At 44.4% G+C, this 16,823-nt stretch overlaps 1 protein-coding gene and 1 long non-coding RNA gene across 10 annotated transcripts in view; one reads left to right on the top strand and one right to left on the bottom strand.

Annotated features, from left to right (window-relative positions):
* The window catches only part of LOC140703761 (uncharacterized), a 343,653-nt gene that overhangs the window by 18,124 nt on the left and 308,706 nt on the right, over positions 1–16,823 (bottom strand). For 3 of the 9 annotated variants that reach the window (XM_078387483.1, XM_078387480.1, XM_078387482.1), the window contains 2 exons: positions 11,301–11,547; positions 10,474–10,561 (listed from right to left, as the gene is read on the bottom strand). Coding sequence is in view for 2 of the 9 variants with exons in the window: in XM_078387477.1 (XP_078243603.1) it covers positions 3,706–3,813 (108 nt within the window). In the remaining 7 variants the exon portion in view is untranslated. Of the gene's footprint in view, positions 1–3,705; positions 3,870–3,914; positions 10,222–10,301; positions 10,446–10,473; positions 10,562–11,300; positions 11,548–12,975; positions 13,294–16,823 lie in introns of those variants that run through there. The other 6 variants (XM_078387485.1, XM_078387479.1, XM_078387481.1 and 3 more) reach the window with 6 other exon arrangements.
* LOC144587445 (uncharacterized) overlaps positions 1–16,823 on the top strand; it is a 76,175-nt gene that overhangs the window by 34,208 nt on the left and 25,144 nt on the right. The window lies entirely within an intron of this gene.

Below are 16,823 nucleotides of genomic sequence, written 5' to 3'. Positions count from 1 at the left end.
CATACATTTGTGGCATTTAAGGTTGGGACATGCAAATTATAAGGCATTACGTAAAACAATTGAGAATTCAACTGGAGTGAACTTAAGGCCATGTGAGAAATACATTAATTGCCAAGCCTGTCAAGAAGCAGAAAGTAGATGTACTCCTGTAAAGAAACATAGTAACATAAAAGTTGGCAACATTCTAGATTTAGTGTCAATAGATGTAATAGGCCCAAAAAGAGCATCTTTGGGAGGAGCAAAGTACATTCTCTCAATTCAAGACCAAAAGTCTAGGTTTGGATTCTGTTATTTAATGAAAGACAAAGGGTCAACATACATAGAATTTGAGAAATGGTTGAAATTTGTTGAGAGAAAAACAGGCAAGAAAGGGAAGCAGATTCAGACTGATAATGGTACTGAATTCACAAATGCAAAATTCCAGACAATACTGAAAAAGCATGGAATAAGTCATAGAAAATGTGCACCTTACACTCCTACGCAGAATGCATTTATAGAGAGAAGGGGCCGGCCAAACACTCCAAAATATGGCAGAGGCCATGATAAGAGGAAGTAAACTTCCAGACCATTACTGGGGTCAGGCTATTCTATGTGCTAATTTCTATTTAAACATACTTTGGCATAGTGGCAGTAACAATATACCTTACACTATCTGGACAGGAAGAAAGCCAAATTTAAAGTTCCTGCATGTGTTTGGGTCACCTGCATGGGTACATATACCTAAGGAGACCAGAAGAAAGGGTGAGAGGAAGGCAAAACTAATGTACTGTATTTTTTGGGTTAGCAGCAGAACAGGAAAGCATATAGGTTTGCTCTACCCAAAACTAATAAAGTTGTCATTAGCAGTAGTGCAACATTTAATGAGCATGCCTACTGGGATAAAATAAGTTTGCCACCTGAAACCATCATCCACACACCTGATATGCAGGAGAGTGAGGAAAGTGAGGAGGAGAGCTCACAGCCAGAACAGGGAATAAAGAAATAGAACCTGTTGAACAACAGCCAGATAGTGAAGCACCATCTACATCAGTGCAAAGGGAAACTCCTGAGGAGGAGAGAGTGATACCTAGGAGATCTGCAAGGGAGCACAGACCACCTGAGAGGTACCACTCAGAAACATTTGTCTATGTGAATGTAGAGGAGCCTGAGAAATATAAAGACATATGTAAGTTGCCTAAGTCTGAGCAGGAAAAGTGGAACAAAGCACTAGAGAAGGAGCTAAATTCTCTAAAAGAACCCAAAGTTTATGAGGAAGTGTTGCAGCCCGCTGATGCTAAAGTTGTAGGATGCCGGTGGGTATTTAAAAAGAAAATCGATGCAGATGGCAACTTGAGGTACAGAGCAAGACTTGTTGCAAAGGGTTACTCGCAAACAAGCAGTGATTATGACCAGGTGTTCGCACCAGCCCTGAGGCCAGAAACCTTGAGGTTTGTGCTAGCTTAGGCAGCAAAGCACAATCTAGTTTCGAGGCACGTTGACATTGAGACTGCTTATCTCAATGCCGAACTTCAGCACACTATTTACATGGAGTTGCCTCCAAACAGCAAACAAAGGTAAATGTTGGTTACTTAAGAAAAGTCTGTACGGGTTGAGACAAAGTGGCTATGAGTGGAACAAACATTTAACCAGGACACTCCTAAGTAATGGATTTACTCAAGGCAAGGCTGATCCATGTCTATTCACAAAAGGAGAAGAGAAAGCTATAATCTTAGTATTTGTTGATGACCTGGCAATATTTACAAGGGATGAAAAATCTGCAAATGAAATAGTTAAAATGTTGAAAAGGAACTACAAGCTAAGGGACTTGGGTGAAATAAAGAACTACTTAGGAGTTGAAATAAAGAGACATGAAAAAGGATTTAAAATAGCCCAGAGAAGTAAAATACTGAAGTTGTTGAAGCAGTATAAAATGGAAGAATGCAAGGGTGCTATAACTCCTATGAATGTGGAATTTCAGAAGGAAAATGTTACAGGTCCTGATTGTGACATTGAAATGTACAGATCTTTAATAGGTAGTCTGTTGTATTTAAGCAGATGGTCAAGACCTGATATTTCAATTGCGGTGAATTTGTTAGCCAGGAATGTAAGCAAGCCAACTGACAGGCACTGGCAAGCTGCTAAAAGGGTGCTAAGGTATTTAAAGGAAACCCAAAACAAAGAGTTAAATTTGGAACCCAAGGGAGAACTAAGAATTACAGCTTATGCAGATGCTAATTATGACAATGACGTTGTGACAAGGAGGTCCATGTCAGGTATTACTGTGCATTTGGGTGGAAGCATTGTAAACTGGAAGACAGCAAGACAGAAATTCATATCACTGTCATCAGCTGAGTCAGAGTATGCAGCACTGTCAGAACTATGCACAGATCTTATATTTTACAAGCAACTAGCCCCGGATATTGGAATGGATTTAAAAGAACCAATATCCGTAAGTGAAGATAACCAGGCCGTAATTCATATGGTAAATTCACCAAATGTAAAGAATAGATCTAAACACACAGACATTCGATACCAAAATGTAAAAGAGAGTGTAGAAAATGGTCTGATAAAACTAATTTATTGTGAAACAGAGAAGAACGTAGCAGACTGTTTAACAAAGGTGCTAGGACCAACTAAACATGAAAGAGCATGTACAATGTTGGGAAAGGAGTGAAATGAAAATGCGTGAAATGTTCTGTAATGTGTAATGTAAAACAATTTGAAAGTGTATATATATGTAAGAAAACTCCATTTAACAATTTGGAGGAGACTGACAGGGTTTGGGCTAAACCTGGAAATTGTTAAATGCAGTTTGAAACCAAGACATAAGTTTGTAAGGACCAGCACTGTAAAGAAAAGCTACACAAGAGTTTGTACAGCTGTGGTAATTGTAGCAGCTGTGTGCTCAATCCCAGGATTGGCTATCCCTGGGATATAGCTGGGAGACCAAGCAGACACAATTTTGTGGGTTGTGAGTGTTGCTGTGGTCGTGGAAGTGCTGTAATCTTGGAGCTGTGCCTGAGAATCCTGTGGAAGCCGTATCTACGTGCTTGGGTGAAGTGGAACTCTGGCAAACCGGACTGACTGCATGGTATATGACTATTGACTATTTACTGGACTCTGATACTGATTTACACTCTGTAACTCTGTGGAACTGCCGTGTATGACTACTGGAACTGGAACAAGGACTAAGCTGTATATACCTGTAAATATCCTATAAATAATACAAGTATTCAGCTATCAAGACTGTTTGGTGCTTGTATCTGCACATCATTGGGAAGCTCTGCTGGTTATCACCACCTGGGGTAACCCTGGTAATTCCGCTATCTCTCTCAGGCAGCCAATGCAATGCGGCCAGGGTGGGTGAGATATGTTGGTATTTTTTCACTCCACTGAGAAGTCTGGACACTGTATTCTGCACCACCTGGAGTTTCCGCAGCAGCCTCAAAGGCAGCCCCACGTAGAGCGCATTACAGTGGCCTAATCTTGAGATTACGAGCGCATGCACCAAGGTCGTGAGCGCCCCGACATCAAGGTTGGACTGCAGCTGGGCTATCCGCCTAAGGTGAAAAAAGGTGGAACGGACCACCGACGCCACCTGTGTTTCCATAGTGCTAGGTTCAGATGGATCCTCAAGCTGCGGACCCCATCCTTAGCGGGAGGAGTCACTCCCCCCAAAAGGGACTTTCCCAAGCCCCCAACTGTGGAGGTGCCCACCCTCAGTACCTCTGTCTTGTCTGGGTTCAGCCTCAGCCCGTTCTCCTGTATCCATTGCAGTACAGTCCCCAGGCATCGCTGGTGGAAAAGAGATGTAGAGCTGAGTGTCATCAGCATACTGATGACACAGGGCTCCACACCCCCTGATGACCCCACCCAGCGGCCTCATATAGATGTTGACCCTGGGCTATGCTGTGTATTTGACTCTGGACTCTGACCTTGGACTGCGTTCTGTGAGTTGGGTTATGGACATTGGCTTCGCATTCTTGGTATTCCTGACCCTGGACTGGTTTATCGGACTTCGGCTGTTGTAACCCCCAGGAACGTGACAGATTGCTTCCACAGCCACACTTTTCCCAACATGGAGGGAAAAGCAAGCGACGACTCAGGTCCGCTGAATGCTGTGCTTGCTCAAGTGCAGTTTCTTACCCAGACAGTCAGACAGCTTCAACAGCAACAAATACAATTACAAGCCAATGCTGCTTCTCAGGCTAAGTGTCCTGTGCTTCCTCCTGAGAAATTTGAAGGAAGTGTGGAGGAGTTCCCAGCATTCTTGGCACAGTGCAAGCTGTATTTTGAGCTGCGTGCCAGAGACTTTCCCACAGACAAAACCAAGGTAGGCTTTATAATTAGTTTACTCAAGGGACAGGCAGTTAAATGGGCTACTCCTCTACTCCTTGATCCTTCACCCCTGTTAACTAACTACCAGGGTTTTCTGGAGATTCGCGCGCCCCCTACACTGGGCATCTTTAAAACCCAATTAAAAACATGGTTGTTCATCCAGGCCTTCCCTCCAGCCAACTCCTGACTTTTTCCTTACTTTTTTTTCTATTCTTCATTTTATTATAGTTGCTTTGTATTATTATGTATTTGATAGTGTTTTTATTGTCTGATTTTATATTGGAAGCCGCCTAGAGTGGACCATTGGTCCAGATAGGGGGAATAAATAAATAAATAAATAAATAAATAAATAAATAAATAAATAAATAAATAAATAAATAAATAAATTAAAGTAAGTAAGTAAGTAAGTAAGTAAGAAATGTAAAATGTAATACACTGTTCCAGTTATGTATAAATACAAATAAGTAATTGCAAATGTAATTGTACTTTAAATGAAAGAAGGATAAGCAATGGAAAAGTGTAATAACAAAGAAATGGAAAGTGTTGTTGATTGCAAAAGTTAATTGATTGAGGGTAATGCTGTTGAGTAAGTATTAATGTGAATTAAAACTGGGTAATGTTATTATAACTTGGGTAAATATTAAACTGCTTCTACGTTGTTCATGGAGCAAACTATTATAGGTTTACTCCATAGAACAAACTTGCTAAGGGGGGAGGTACGTAGCGAATCCAAAAAGGTGATGTCATTCCTGCCTGTCCATCACAGCAGCTAAGAGGGAGGAGCCAAGGATAGAGCAGGAGGGGCGGAGCTAGAGTGACAGTTAGAGAGTTGTAGAGACAGTTGGAGTCAGAAAGAGGTAGTTAGAGTCAGGGACCAGAAAATGTATAGAGAGTGTTAGGGTTCAGGAAGAGATTAAAAGGGGGTTAGGAAAGGAAATTGAACAGTTTACAACATATGGAACAAGCAGGAATGAACGTATAAGCATAACATGCAAAATACTGATTTAAAACATACAATAGTTCTGAATACCAGTGATTGAATACATGATCTAATATACATGAACACCTGAACCAACTCATATTTGATTCTTCTTATGATTTGTTCAATAATAAAAGAATATTTCATCAAAACCCCTGAGTCCTAAGTTATATGACCCTTTGGGGTGGCAGCTCCTGTGTGGGACTTGATTGGTAATAGGATAATATCTGGTGGTAGCGGAAAAGGGTGAGTTTACCTGTGTGGAGCCCAAAGGAATAGGGGCCACAAAGGGGGATCGCCACAGTTGTAGATGGGGGGGGAAGCAGAGGGAGAGAGGGACCATAGTGAGACCTCTAGGGACCTTCAGCCATCATCCCACCCATTAACAAGCAGCTCCTCAGCTGCTGGAATTGGAAGTCTCTGTACTGAAGGGCGCCAATCTTGACAAGAGGGAAAACACACCCTCAAGGAGACCCCCTTCTTTACTTGATGGGCCTGTACACAGTCACATTGAGGATACTCCTCATGGGGAGGGAATTAGGGGTTTCTGGTAGTGGGCAATTCGATCATCAAGAAAACAGAGCGAGGGGTCTGAGACGGTTGTGAGGACCGCACAGTGACTTCCCTGCCTGGTGCAAAGATTGTGGACATTAGTCTCATCTTGAGAGGCTTGTAAAGAGTGCTGCGGACAAAGTAGCACTGGTGGTGCATATCAGCACGAAAGAGATGGCGGTCCTGGAGGCCAAGTTTCAGTTGTTAATTCAGAGAAGCTATAGGCAATGCCCTACAGGGACACCAAGACGGACCGGTCATAGTGGAGAATTCTGACTAAACGTGATCCACGTGGAACAGGAATTGGCAAGCCACTCCAATATCTTTGTCAAGAAAACTCCATGAACAGAAACAAAAGGCTAAAAGATATGATGTTGGAAGATGAGCCCCTTAGGTTGTAAAGTGTCCAACATGTTACTGAGGAAGAGTGGAGGACAAGTACGAATAGCTCCAGAAATAATGAAGTGGTTGGGCCAAAGCCGAAAGGACGCTCAGCTGTGGACATGCCTGGAAGTGAAAGGAAAGTCCAATGCTGAAAATAAAATACTTCATAGGAACCTGGAATGTAAGATCTATGAACCTCTGTAGCTGGAGGTGGTCAAACAGGAGATGGCAAGAATAAACATTGATATCCTGGGTGTCAGTAAATTAAAATGGACGGGAATGGGTGAATTCAGTTCAGAAGATTATAATATCTACTATTGTGGGCAAGAATCCCATAGAAGAAATGGAGTAGCCCTCATAGTTAAAAAAAGAGTGGGAAAAGCTGTACTGGGATACAATTTCAAAAATGACAGAAGGATTGCAATACAAATCCAAGGAAGACCTTTCAACATCACAGTAATTGAAGTTTATGCACCAACCACCAATACTGAAGAAGCAGAAATTGACCAATTCTATGAAGACTTACAACATGTTCGAGAACTGAGACCAAAGAAAGATGTTCTTCTCATTATAGGAGATTGAAAGGGTAAAGTAGGGAGTTAAGAGATAAAAGGAACAACAGGGAAGTTTGGCCTTGGAGTTCAAAACAAAGCAGGCCAAAGGCTAATAGAGTTTTGTCAAGAGAACAAGCCAGTCATCACAAACACTCTTTTACAACATAAGAGGAGACTCTACACATGGACCTCATCAGATGGGCAATATCGAAATCAGATTGACTATGTTCTCAGATCACAGATTGATCTGTGTCTCTGATCATCAGCTTCTTATAGCAAAATTCAAGCTGAAACTGAAGAAAGTAGGAAAAACCACTGGGCTAGTCAGGTATGATCTAATCCAAAGTCTTTATGAGTACACAGCGGAAGTGAAGAATGTAAGAATGTAAGGAACTAGATTGGGTGGACAGATTGCCTGAAGAACTAGGAATGGAGGCTCAAAACATTGTACAGGAGGCAGCAACAAAAACCATCCCAAAGAAAAAGAAAAGCAAGAAAGCAAAGTGGCTGTCCAACAAGGCCTGACAAATAGCAGAGAAGATAAGGGAAAGAAAATGCAAGGGAGATTAGGAAAGTTACAGAAAATGGAATGCAGACTTCCAAAGAATAGCAAGGAGAGACAAGAGGGCCTTCTTAAACGAACAGTGCAAAGAAAAAGAGGATAAGAATAGAAAGGGAAAAACCAGAGATCTGTTCAACAAAATAGGATATATTAAAGGAACCTTTTGTGCAAAGATGGACATGATAAAGGACAAAAATGGGTGGGACCTAACAGAAGCGGGAGACATCAAGAAGAGGTGGCAAGAATACACAGAGGAATTATACCAGAAATATTTGGTTATCTCGGAAAAGCCAGATAATGTGGTTGCTGACCTTGAGCCAGACATCCTGTTGAACGAAGTCCAGTGGGCTTTAGGAAGCGTGGCTAACAAGGCCAGTGGATGTGATGGCATTCCAGCTGAACTATTTAAAATCTGAAATGATGACGCTGTTAAGGTGCTACACTAGAGTGGCCCAGTGGTCCAGATAGAAGAGGTATAAATAAATAAATAAATAAATAAATAAATAAATAAATAAATAAATAAATAAATAAATAAATAAATAAATACATACATACATACATACATACATACATACATACATACATACATACATACATACATACATACATACATACATACATAATGTTTGGAAAACTCAACAGTGGCCAGAGGACTGGAAAAGATCAGTCTACATCCCAATCCCAAAAAAGGGCAGCGCCAAAGAATGCTCCAACTACCGTACAATTGCACTCATTTCACATGCTAGGAAGGTTATTCTCAAAATACTACAAGGCAAGCTTCAGCAGTATCTGGACCGAGAACTCCCAGGAGTTCTGGGAGGGGCAGAGGAACTAGAGACCAAATTGCTAACATGCGCTGGATTATGGATAAAGCCAGAGAGTTCCAGAAAAATATCTACTTCTGTTTCATTGACTATGCAAAAGCCTTTGACTGTGTGGACCACAGCAAACTATGGCAAGTCCTTAAAGAAATGGGAGTGCCTGACCACCTTAGAAAGAAACTTAATATGGCGGAGGATGGGATTGGTAAACTATGGCAACTCTTTAAAGAGTGCATGACCACCATATGTATCTCCTTAGATACCTATATGTAGGACAGGAAGCAACATTTGGAAATGGATATAGAACAACTGATTGGTTCAAAATTGGGAAGGGAATACTGCAGGGCTGTACATTGTTCCCCTGCTTATTAAACATACATGCAGAATACATCGTACAGAACGCTGGCCTGGATGAATCCCAAGCCAGATTTAAGATTGCCGGAATAATTATCAACATCCTCATATATGCAGACGATACCACTCTGATGGCAGAAGAGAGGAGGAATTAAAGAACTTCTTAATGAGGGCGAAAGAGGAGAGTGCAAAAAATGGTCTGAAGCTCAACATAAGGAAAAACAAGACCATGGCCACGGGTCCCATCACCTCCTGGCAAATAGATGGGAAAGATATGAAGGCTGTGACAAAGTTTACTTTCTTGGTCTCCATGATCACTGCAGACAGTGACAGGAGCGACAAAATTAAAAGACGCCTGCTTCTTGGGAGGAAAGCGATGACAAATCTTGACAGCATCTTAAAAAGCAGAGACATCACCTTGTCAACAAAGGTCCACATAGTTAAAGCTATGGTTTTTACATTAGCGATGTATGGAAGTGCTGGACCATAAAGAAATCTGCCGAAGAATTGATGCTTTTGAATTGTGGTGCTGGAGGAGGCTCTTGAGGGTCACCTGGACTGCAAGGAGAACAAACCGCCCATTCTAAAGGAAATCACCCCTGAGTGCTCACTGGAAGGACAGATCCTGAAGCTGAGGCTCCAATACTTTGGCCATCTCATGAGAAGAGAAATCTCCCAGGAAAAGACTCTGATGTTGATAAAGAGTGAAAGCAGGAGGAGAAAGGGACGACAGAGGACGAGATGGATGGACAGTGTCATCGAAGCAACCAACGTAAGTTTCACCAAAATCTGGGAGGCAATGGAATACAGGAGGGCCCTTCACTCCTGGGTTTGTACAAGAGGGATGGGCTTCACTTGAATGAATGAATACGGAACCAGAATGGTGGCACATAACATTGAAAAAGGGGCAGAACAGCTTTTAAACAGATTCCGTGAGAAAAGTCGACAGGAGACAATCGGTGTTCATTTCGGGACTCCTCCTCCCTGTGGAATGAGGGTGGAGAGGGCAGAGAACTACAAAATGATGATAGTTTCGGAATTAGGACTGGGAGTGTGATGGGATGGGATTGTTGGTCCACTGGAGGGAGAAGCAAACAAGCAGCCCGTCTTGCCCGAAGCGTCCAAAGAAAGACGGGAGAGCTGGAAGATTTGGAGGGTAGATATAAGATTGATATAGTGGCCGTAACAGAGACCTGATGGGACTCGGAGAACCAGAGGGATGCTGCAATCCCAGACCACAAACTCTACAGGAGGGATGGGGAGGTGCGTGTTGGAGGTTTAGGTGGGACGTTTGCCCCAACCCCTTGGGTAACAGACCTTTTCAGATAACAGACACGAGACCACGTTTCCTTCGACCGAGTTTCCTGGTTTCGTAAAACAGGCTGCACCAATATCGATCCACCGTCGTGGGGGTTCCCAGCCAATTGGAGACTCTTGGGCTAAGGATAGGAACTCTTTCCTTCCACAGAAGCCTATTCTCCCTTCGTCACGGTCGCTCCCTTTGGGAACAGACCAGGTCCCCCCTCCTTGCCAAGACCAGTTCGAGCCCCGCCCGGGTCGAGTGCCTTGTCACAGTCCAGACCAACATTGATTTGGTCTGTGGGTCAACCCAGGTCTATGATGGGTTGACGAGGATCATGAAGGAAGAGACAGTCAAAGTTTTGATATTGTAATGCAGATAGAACTTATTAAGGAAAAAAAAAGGGGAAATGCAGAGCTACGGCAGGGTTTGGAGTGAGCAGGATTAAAAGCTAAATAAGATGCAAAGAAAATCATACCATCAAATAGGAACACTCTGCACATCTTCAAAGAGGAAGTATGGTGTCGTAGATGATGTACCAGATTGGAAACCAGGAGATCTGGATTCAAATCCCTGCTGGGCCAGGGAAACCGAGGGGAAAGAGTCTGTGTGGCAAGACTACTTAAGCCACCTCTTGAAATCTCGCTTACCTTGCAAATGTTGGAGGGATCCGGGATTTGGTTTTTTCTTTTTGGTGCCAAAAACAGCAAAGACAACTCGGCTCAGTCTCACCCCTGCCTAGGAGAAAAGAAAAATAGAAAAGATCAACCTGGAGGCTTCATGGATAAAGCAAATCAAAAATGTTTCCTTGCCGGATGTGCCTTTGTCATCTTGCTGTTGAACAGGGTCACATCCCCATCTCTCTCTCTCTTCTTCAGGCAGCTGAACAACAGGAACAGAAAGGGAGCAAACAAATAAACCAAAGAAAGAAAGAAAGAAAGAAAGGAAGGAAGAAAGGAAGAAAGGAAGGAAGAAAGGAAGAAAGGAAGAAAGGAAGAAAGAAAGAAAGGAAGGAAGAAAGGAAGAAAGGAAGGAAGGAAGGAAGAAAGGAAGAAAGGAAGAAAGAAAGAAAGGAAGAAAGGAAGAAAGGAAGAAAGAAAGGAAGGAAGGAAGGAAGGAAGGAAGGAAGGAAGGAAGGAAGGAAGGAAGGAAGGAAGGAAGGAGCGAGCATCTACTGCTGGGTTCTGAGATAAAAGCTCTCCCCCCCCCCTGTCCCAGTGAGATGGGGGCAACAGCAGGGAACCAGAGAGCAACAGGACCTGCGATGAAAGCAGCAGCAAACAACAGTGTATATTTCACACTATTTATTTAAAATATTTTTACCCCACCTTTCTTCCTTTAAAAGGCCCCAAGGCAACTTATGTAAAATTTTAAAACACAAAATCAACATTTAGAAAACACCAGAGCCTGCATGATGTAGTGGACGGAGAGTTACCAGGCCCTCTGTTCTCAGGGGAGCATTTGTTATTTTTCTCACCTCAAGGATCCCAACCTAGGGGGCGTCTCCAAAGGCGCTCCTTGGCCTCCGTGTCCTCTGCCCTGTGTCGTGGGGGGTTTGCCAACCCAAGGTGGGCAGAGTTCAGCTTTCAGGACTTTTCTGGCGTGTTGTCTTCCAACTCCCAGCCTCGCTTAGGCTTCGTTTTTCCTTTGAGATCACTCCAAACCTCACAGGAGCTGGGAAAGGTGGCAACCGAGGGAGGGGTTCTTGGTGTGAGCTGCCCCTGCTGTAAAAGAAAGCATTTCATGACCACTTTGTCTGGAACGGACCCTTCAGAACCATTCACTCCGCAAAAGACCTGCCGGGAGAGGAAATGCCCCAGAAGGAGAGACCAGGTTGCCTTCCGGTCCTTCTTTCCTCCTGCCCTCCATGTGGAAGGACTGGAGCTCCTTCGGCCTCTTTCCAAAGCCCCCTTTACTCCACCCCATGGAGGGCCATGAATTGGAGGCACGAGGGAGAATCCCTAGGAAGAAGGAGCGAGGGGCAGGTCTTTTGCACAGACAATGACCCTGAATTGTCCCTTCAGGACTCAAAGACCAGAACAGTTTTTTTTTTCCTTGCGGGAAGAACAACTTCCAAGAGGAGACCCTTCATGGGGAGATCTCCCTTTCGGCCTCCACTACCAAACATCCCAGGGAGGAAAATCCACCACCTTCTTTTTCCTGCCTGCCTTTTGGTAAAAGTTCAGACGCAACACAAGGAAACTCAAGGGAGAGGAGTCGTCCTGCAGTTGATCCTCAGCTCAGGATCTCGTCTTGAGATGGATTAGGATTAGCCCTCCTCTCTGCTAGTTAATCCTGTGTGTGTGTGTGTGTGTGTGTGTGTGTGTGTGTGTGTGTGTGTGTGTGTGTGTGTGTGTGTGTGTGTGTGTGTGTGTGTGTGTGTGTGTGTGAGAGAGAGAGAGAGAGAGAGAGAGAGAGAGAGAGAGAGAGAGAGAGAGAGAGAGAGAGAGTTGAAAAGAGCAAGAGTTCTGGCAAACGTTCCCCCTCAGAAGGAAAGTGCGAGCGAGCAAGCGAGGGAGAGAAACAGTGTGTGCAAAAGTGCAAGATGTTCATCCTCAGAAGGAAAATGCAGGGAGGACCCCCCACCCTCCCAAGCCCCACTTCTCTTGCCCGCCCCCCCAAGTCCTCCACCTCCCGACTGTTCCCCCCATCGCAGCCCCCTTTGCCTCTCCAGCCCCACCTCAGACTTTTGTCCTTTTAAGGGAGGGGAGGGGGTTGTCCTCCGTCATTGGGGGGGGGGAGGAGATGGGAGGCAAGTTACTTTCTTTCCCGTTCCTTTGTTTCCATCCACCGGATGCTCCTCGCAGGAACACACACACACACACACACACACACACACACACACACACACACGGTATTGAAGCCCTAGGAACTTGCAGGGGGGGGGTTGGTCTCCCTGCATCTAGGAGTGAGATATCGACCCCAGAGATCCTCTCCCTCCTTTGATCCCCCTCCCCCTCCCTCCCGAGGAGACCCAGAGGAAAAAACTGCCTTGCACGAAGGTCGAGCAAGACAAAGCCCAACCGGGCACCATCGGCAATGCCGAGAGAAGCCGCTCCCCCCCTCCCCAGACATGGACGCTGGCTCTCTCTCTCTACCCCTGCAAATATTAACAACCCCCATCCCCGACCTGCCCCCCCTCCAGCGCCCACCTCCGTCCAGGTCCCGATCCGGGAGGCGCCCCCAAAGCCCCGCTTCTCTCCTCCAGGCGCCTTTCTTGGGCCGAAGGGGAAGAGGCAGGCGCTGCAGGATCCCCGCTTCCGGCTCCCGTTCGAAGGGCGTCCAGGGGAGGGGCTCTTCCTTCGCCTTCGTAGCTCTATGTTCCTCCTCTTCCCCCTCCTGCACCAACGGTGTGTGTGTGTGTCTCTTTGTGTGTTTGTTTGTGATTGTGTGAAGGGCAGGAAGGCTCGAAAATAAAATGGCCGAGTGCGGAGCTTCTCCGGGCTGCCCAAGTTCACCGTCACCAAAGTCTGTTCACAGATAAGGGAAGAGAGAAAACGTCCATGTTTTTCAATGACGAAAGACTTAGTGACTAGGTCACCAATCATCTTTCCTCTTTCACAGCAGCACAACATTATGTTTTATGCAGTCTTTTACACACTTAACTTTGTGATATACAAGAAACTGTCAATTACATTTCCCTATACAGCTCTGGTTGTTCAAAGGGTTTACTTTCTTCACTCCTTTGAAAATCACAAACCTTTGGAGACTTTACAGGTTTACTTTCTAACATCCCATATTATTCTAGCAGTTGTTCAATTTTGCTTTTCTGTGAGTGAGAGAAAAATTACCATCAGGATCCCTTTTGATTTCCGTCCCTAAAAACTGAATTACATTCCCCAAACCTTTTACTTCAAAGTATTTTTCTGTGTGTTTTTCAAGTTCTTCGCTTCGCTTTTCAGTTTTACATATGAGAAGAATCTCACCTACATAAATTACACAAAATACAAACCTTTGACCATTTTGTTTTATAGATCGACATGAATCAGCTACGGCTTGTTTGAATCCTTATATTTTTAAAGTCTGATCAACCTTTGCATTCCAACATCCAGGACTGTGTTTTAAACCATAGATAGATTTAGTTAGTTTACACCCTAGGTTTGGATTTTCTATGAATCCAGCAGGTTGTTCCATATATAATGTTTCTTCTAAATCTCCATATAGAAAAGCAGTTTTAATATCATAATGTAAAACATGTAATCCATTTATTGCAGCTAATTTAATCAATAATCTAATTTCTTCATGCTTTACTACTGGGGCAAACACTGCATGATTATCTTTGCCATATTTTTGATTCTATCCTTTGGCTACTAATCTTGCTCTATATCTTGGAATATCGCCTGAACCATTTCTTTTGACTGTATAAACCCGTTTACAACCTATTGCTTTTCTGTCTGGTGGTAGTGTGGTTAAAGTGGATTTTTTTTCATGCTTTCTATTTCCTCGTGCATTCCTTTCTGCCACTTTCTAGCAATGTTTGGTGCTACTTTAGCTATATCTGTATAAGTTCCTGGTTCTCGTTTTATAAGGGAGGGAGGGAGTTGTCCTACATCATTACAGGGAGGCAGTGGGGGGGGAGATGGGAGGCAAGTTACTTTCTCTCCCGTTCCTTTGTTTCCATCCACCGGATGCTCCTCGCAGGATTCAAGGGAAGGCGAGGGCTCCTTAACACACACCCCCGACACACACACGCGTGCGCGCACACACAAACACACAAACACACACAGGCACTCGATGAAGCCCTAGAGAGCCTTGTGGGGGGGGGTTGGTCTCCCTGCTCCTGTGGGGGGAGGAAATCTGGGACGCAGAGATCCTCTCTCCCCCTCTGAATCCCCCTCCCCCTCCTCCTCCCTCCCGAGGAGACCCAGAGGAAAAAATGGCCGAGTTCCTCCCCTTCCCCCTCCTGCATGAACAGACGAGAGAAGAGAAATGACATCACATCAGCTTCTTCTTCCATCATCTGCCTGCACAACAGGACTGTCCACTTTGCCCTCCTTTATTCCATCTGCTCTGTTTGGCCTTTATGGCACATTTCTCTCTTTTTCCTTAATAGAATTCCAACTGCATGACAAGATCAAAGCCTCTTCCTTCAAGGGTCATCCTCGGCCCAGCACAGACCAGTTTGCCGAAGGAAATATCAGGAGGGCCTTGATCGGGCCCTTCGATCCTGGCCGCTGGACTTCTTCTCCACTGAATCAGGAGGACGTCCAGAGGCCAGGACTCACCTGCCCGAGAAGCCCAACTTTCCCCACTTCTAGTGGAACAAAACCCTCACACAAGACAGAGTTCCCCTCAGCAAAGTCTGTCAGAGGCACCAAAGTTACAAATGTGTTTATTCTTTATATGCATCTCTATACTGCTAACTTGGTGCTTAGCACTCCTCTCAGTGTTTTACTGCAGCATAATATATAAGGTTCATCTAAACACACAATGTGAAACATTCAAATTTGTTTTCCATTTTTTTGAATTCTGTCTCTAAAAGTAGTTCACATTCTTTCTAGCTCCGCTTTGGGAAATGCAGATCTTTCTAAGACATCTAAGGAACGGCATCAAAAGAGTAAAATTCTAATAGACTTTTTACTTAAAATTAAAAACGTTACTAGCTCACAAACCCAGCAAGCTCAATCACTGGGGAAGCTGGTGGGGGACAGAGTGATTTCCCCCCCCCCTTCTCAATGAATGCTCTCTATCCTGCTTGGTTGCTGATTATGCTGATTCCGAGATGTGGCATTTTTCTTACCCCCACCGAAGATCAGGTTGGCTGCTTTCCTCTTCTCTTTCCTCCCTACCTTTATTTATCCCCTTTCTCCTCCTCAGACAGAATCATGAACTCTCTTCTCTAACTTTTATACTTGACCTCACACCCTTTTTCCAGACACACTCCTCCCCACTGTACACGTGGGACATAAACTACATGGTAAATTTACATAATGAAGAATTACAAGAATAATTATGTTTAATTACTGATGTTCAACGATGATTATACTTTAGGGCAAACAGTTTTTATCCTCTTCTGCCATTACAAAATTGTCTATTTGGGCCAAATACAACATGAAATATTCCAGAGTTGTTACACTTGCTCAAGGAATTGTGGAAATCCTCATTCTAGGCAAGGCTAAATATCCCTTACAGATCATTCACAGCACTCAGTAACTACCATTTCCTAATACTGTTTAAGTGGGAAATCTGTCATGCTTTATAATAGTTTCGAGTTTTAAACCTGGAATACATTTGTAATGTATGGACGTGTCTTCAAAGTAGAGAAGAAAGCTAAGCTTGGGGGGCTTTTAATGTCTTGTTTGTCAGTTGGTGGGTTGGCACTCAATACAGTGGTGCCTCACACAACGAGTGCACCATAGAATGACGAATCCACACAACGGGGCCGTTCTAGCGATCGCAAATGCGATCGCACACCGACAGCCCCTATGGCTCAAAATCGCAGAGAGAAGGTCGGTAAGTGGTTCGCTTACCTACCTTCGCTTTGCGACCTGCCGATCAGCTGTTCGGTGAGTCCAAAATGGCCACCGGAAGGCCCAAAATGGCTGTGCGCAGCGAGGGGAGGGTGTGAAAATGGCCGCCGGCCATCGGAGAAGCATCGCTGTACGGTAAGTAAAGCTGCTATTGGAACGCATTAAACACTGTTTAATGCATTCCAATGGCTTTTTCCTTCCCGCACAGCGATGCTTTCACACAGCGAGGGTTAATCTGGAACGGATTAACCTCACTGTGCGAGGCACCACAGTACGAGGTAAAAGGGTCACAACAGCATCTCTACCATGATGTGGATCAGTGGTTCCCAGTCTTGGGTAGCCCAGGTGTTCTTGGATTGCGACTCCCAGAAACCCTAGTCAGCACTGCTAGTTTGAAGTTTTCTGTGAGTTGCAGTCCAAGAACACCTGGGTTACCCAAGATTGGAAACCACTTATGTAGATATATGCTAAACAATGTAGAACTGGATCTGCAATGGCATACTTGGGGCGGAGGCAGCTCCTTCAGTCCG

Source organism: Pogona vitticeps, chromosome 2, assembly GCF_051106095.1.
Source record: "Pogona vitticeps strain Pit_001003342236 chromosome 2, PviZW2.1, whole genome shotgun sequence".
NCBI lineage: Eukaryota > Metazoa > Chordata > Lepidosauria > Squamata > Agamidae > Pogona > Pogona vitticeps.
Note: the sequence above shows the minus strand (reverse complement) of the source record. Positions and strands in the feature narration are given on the sequence as shown.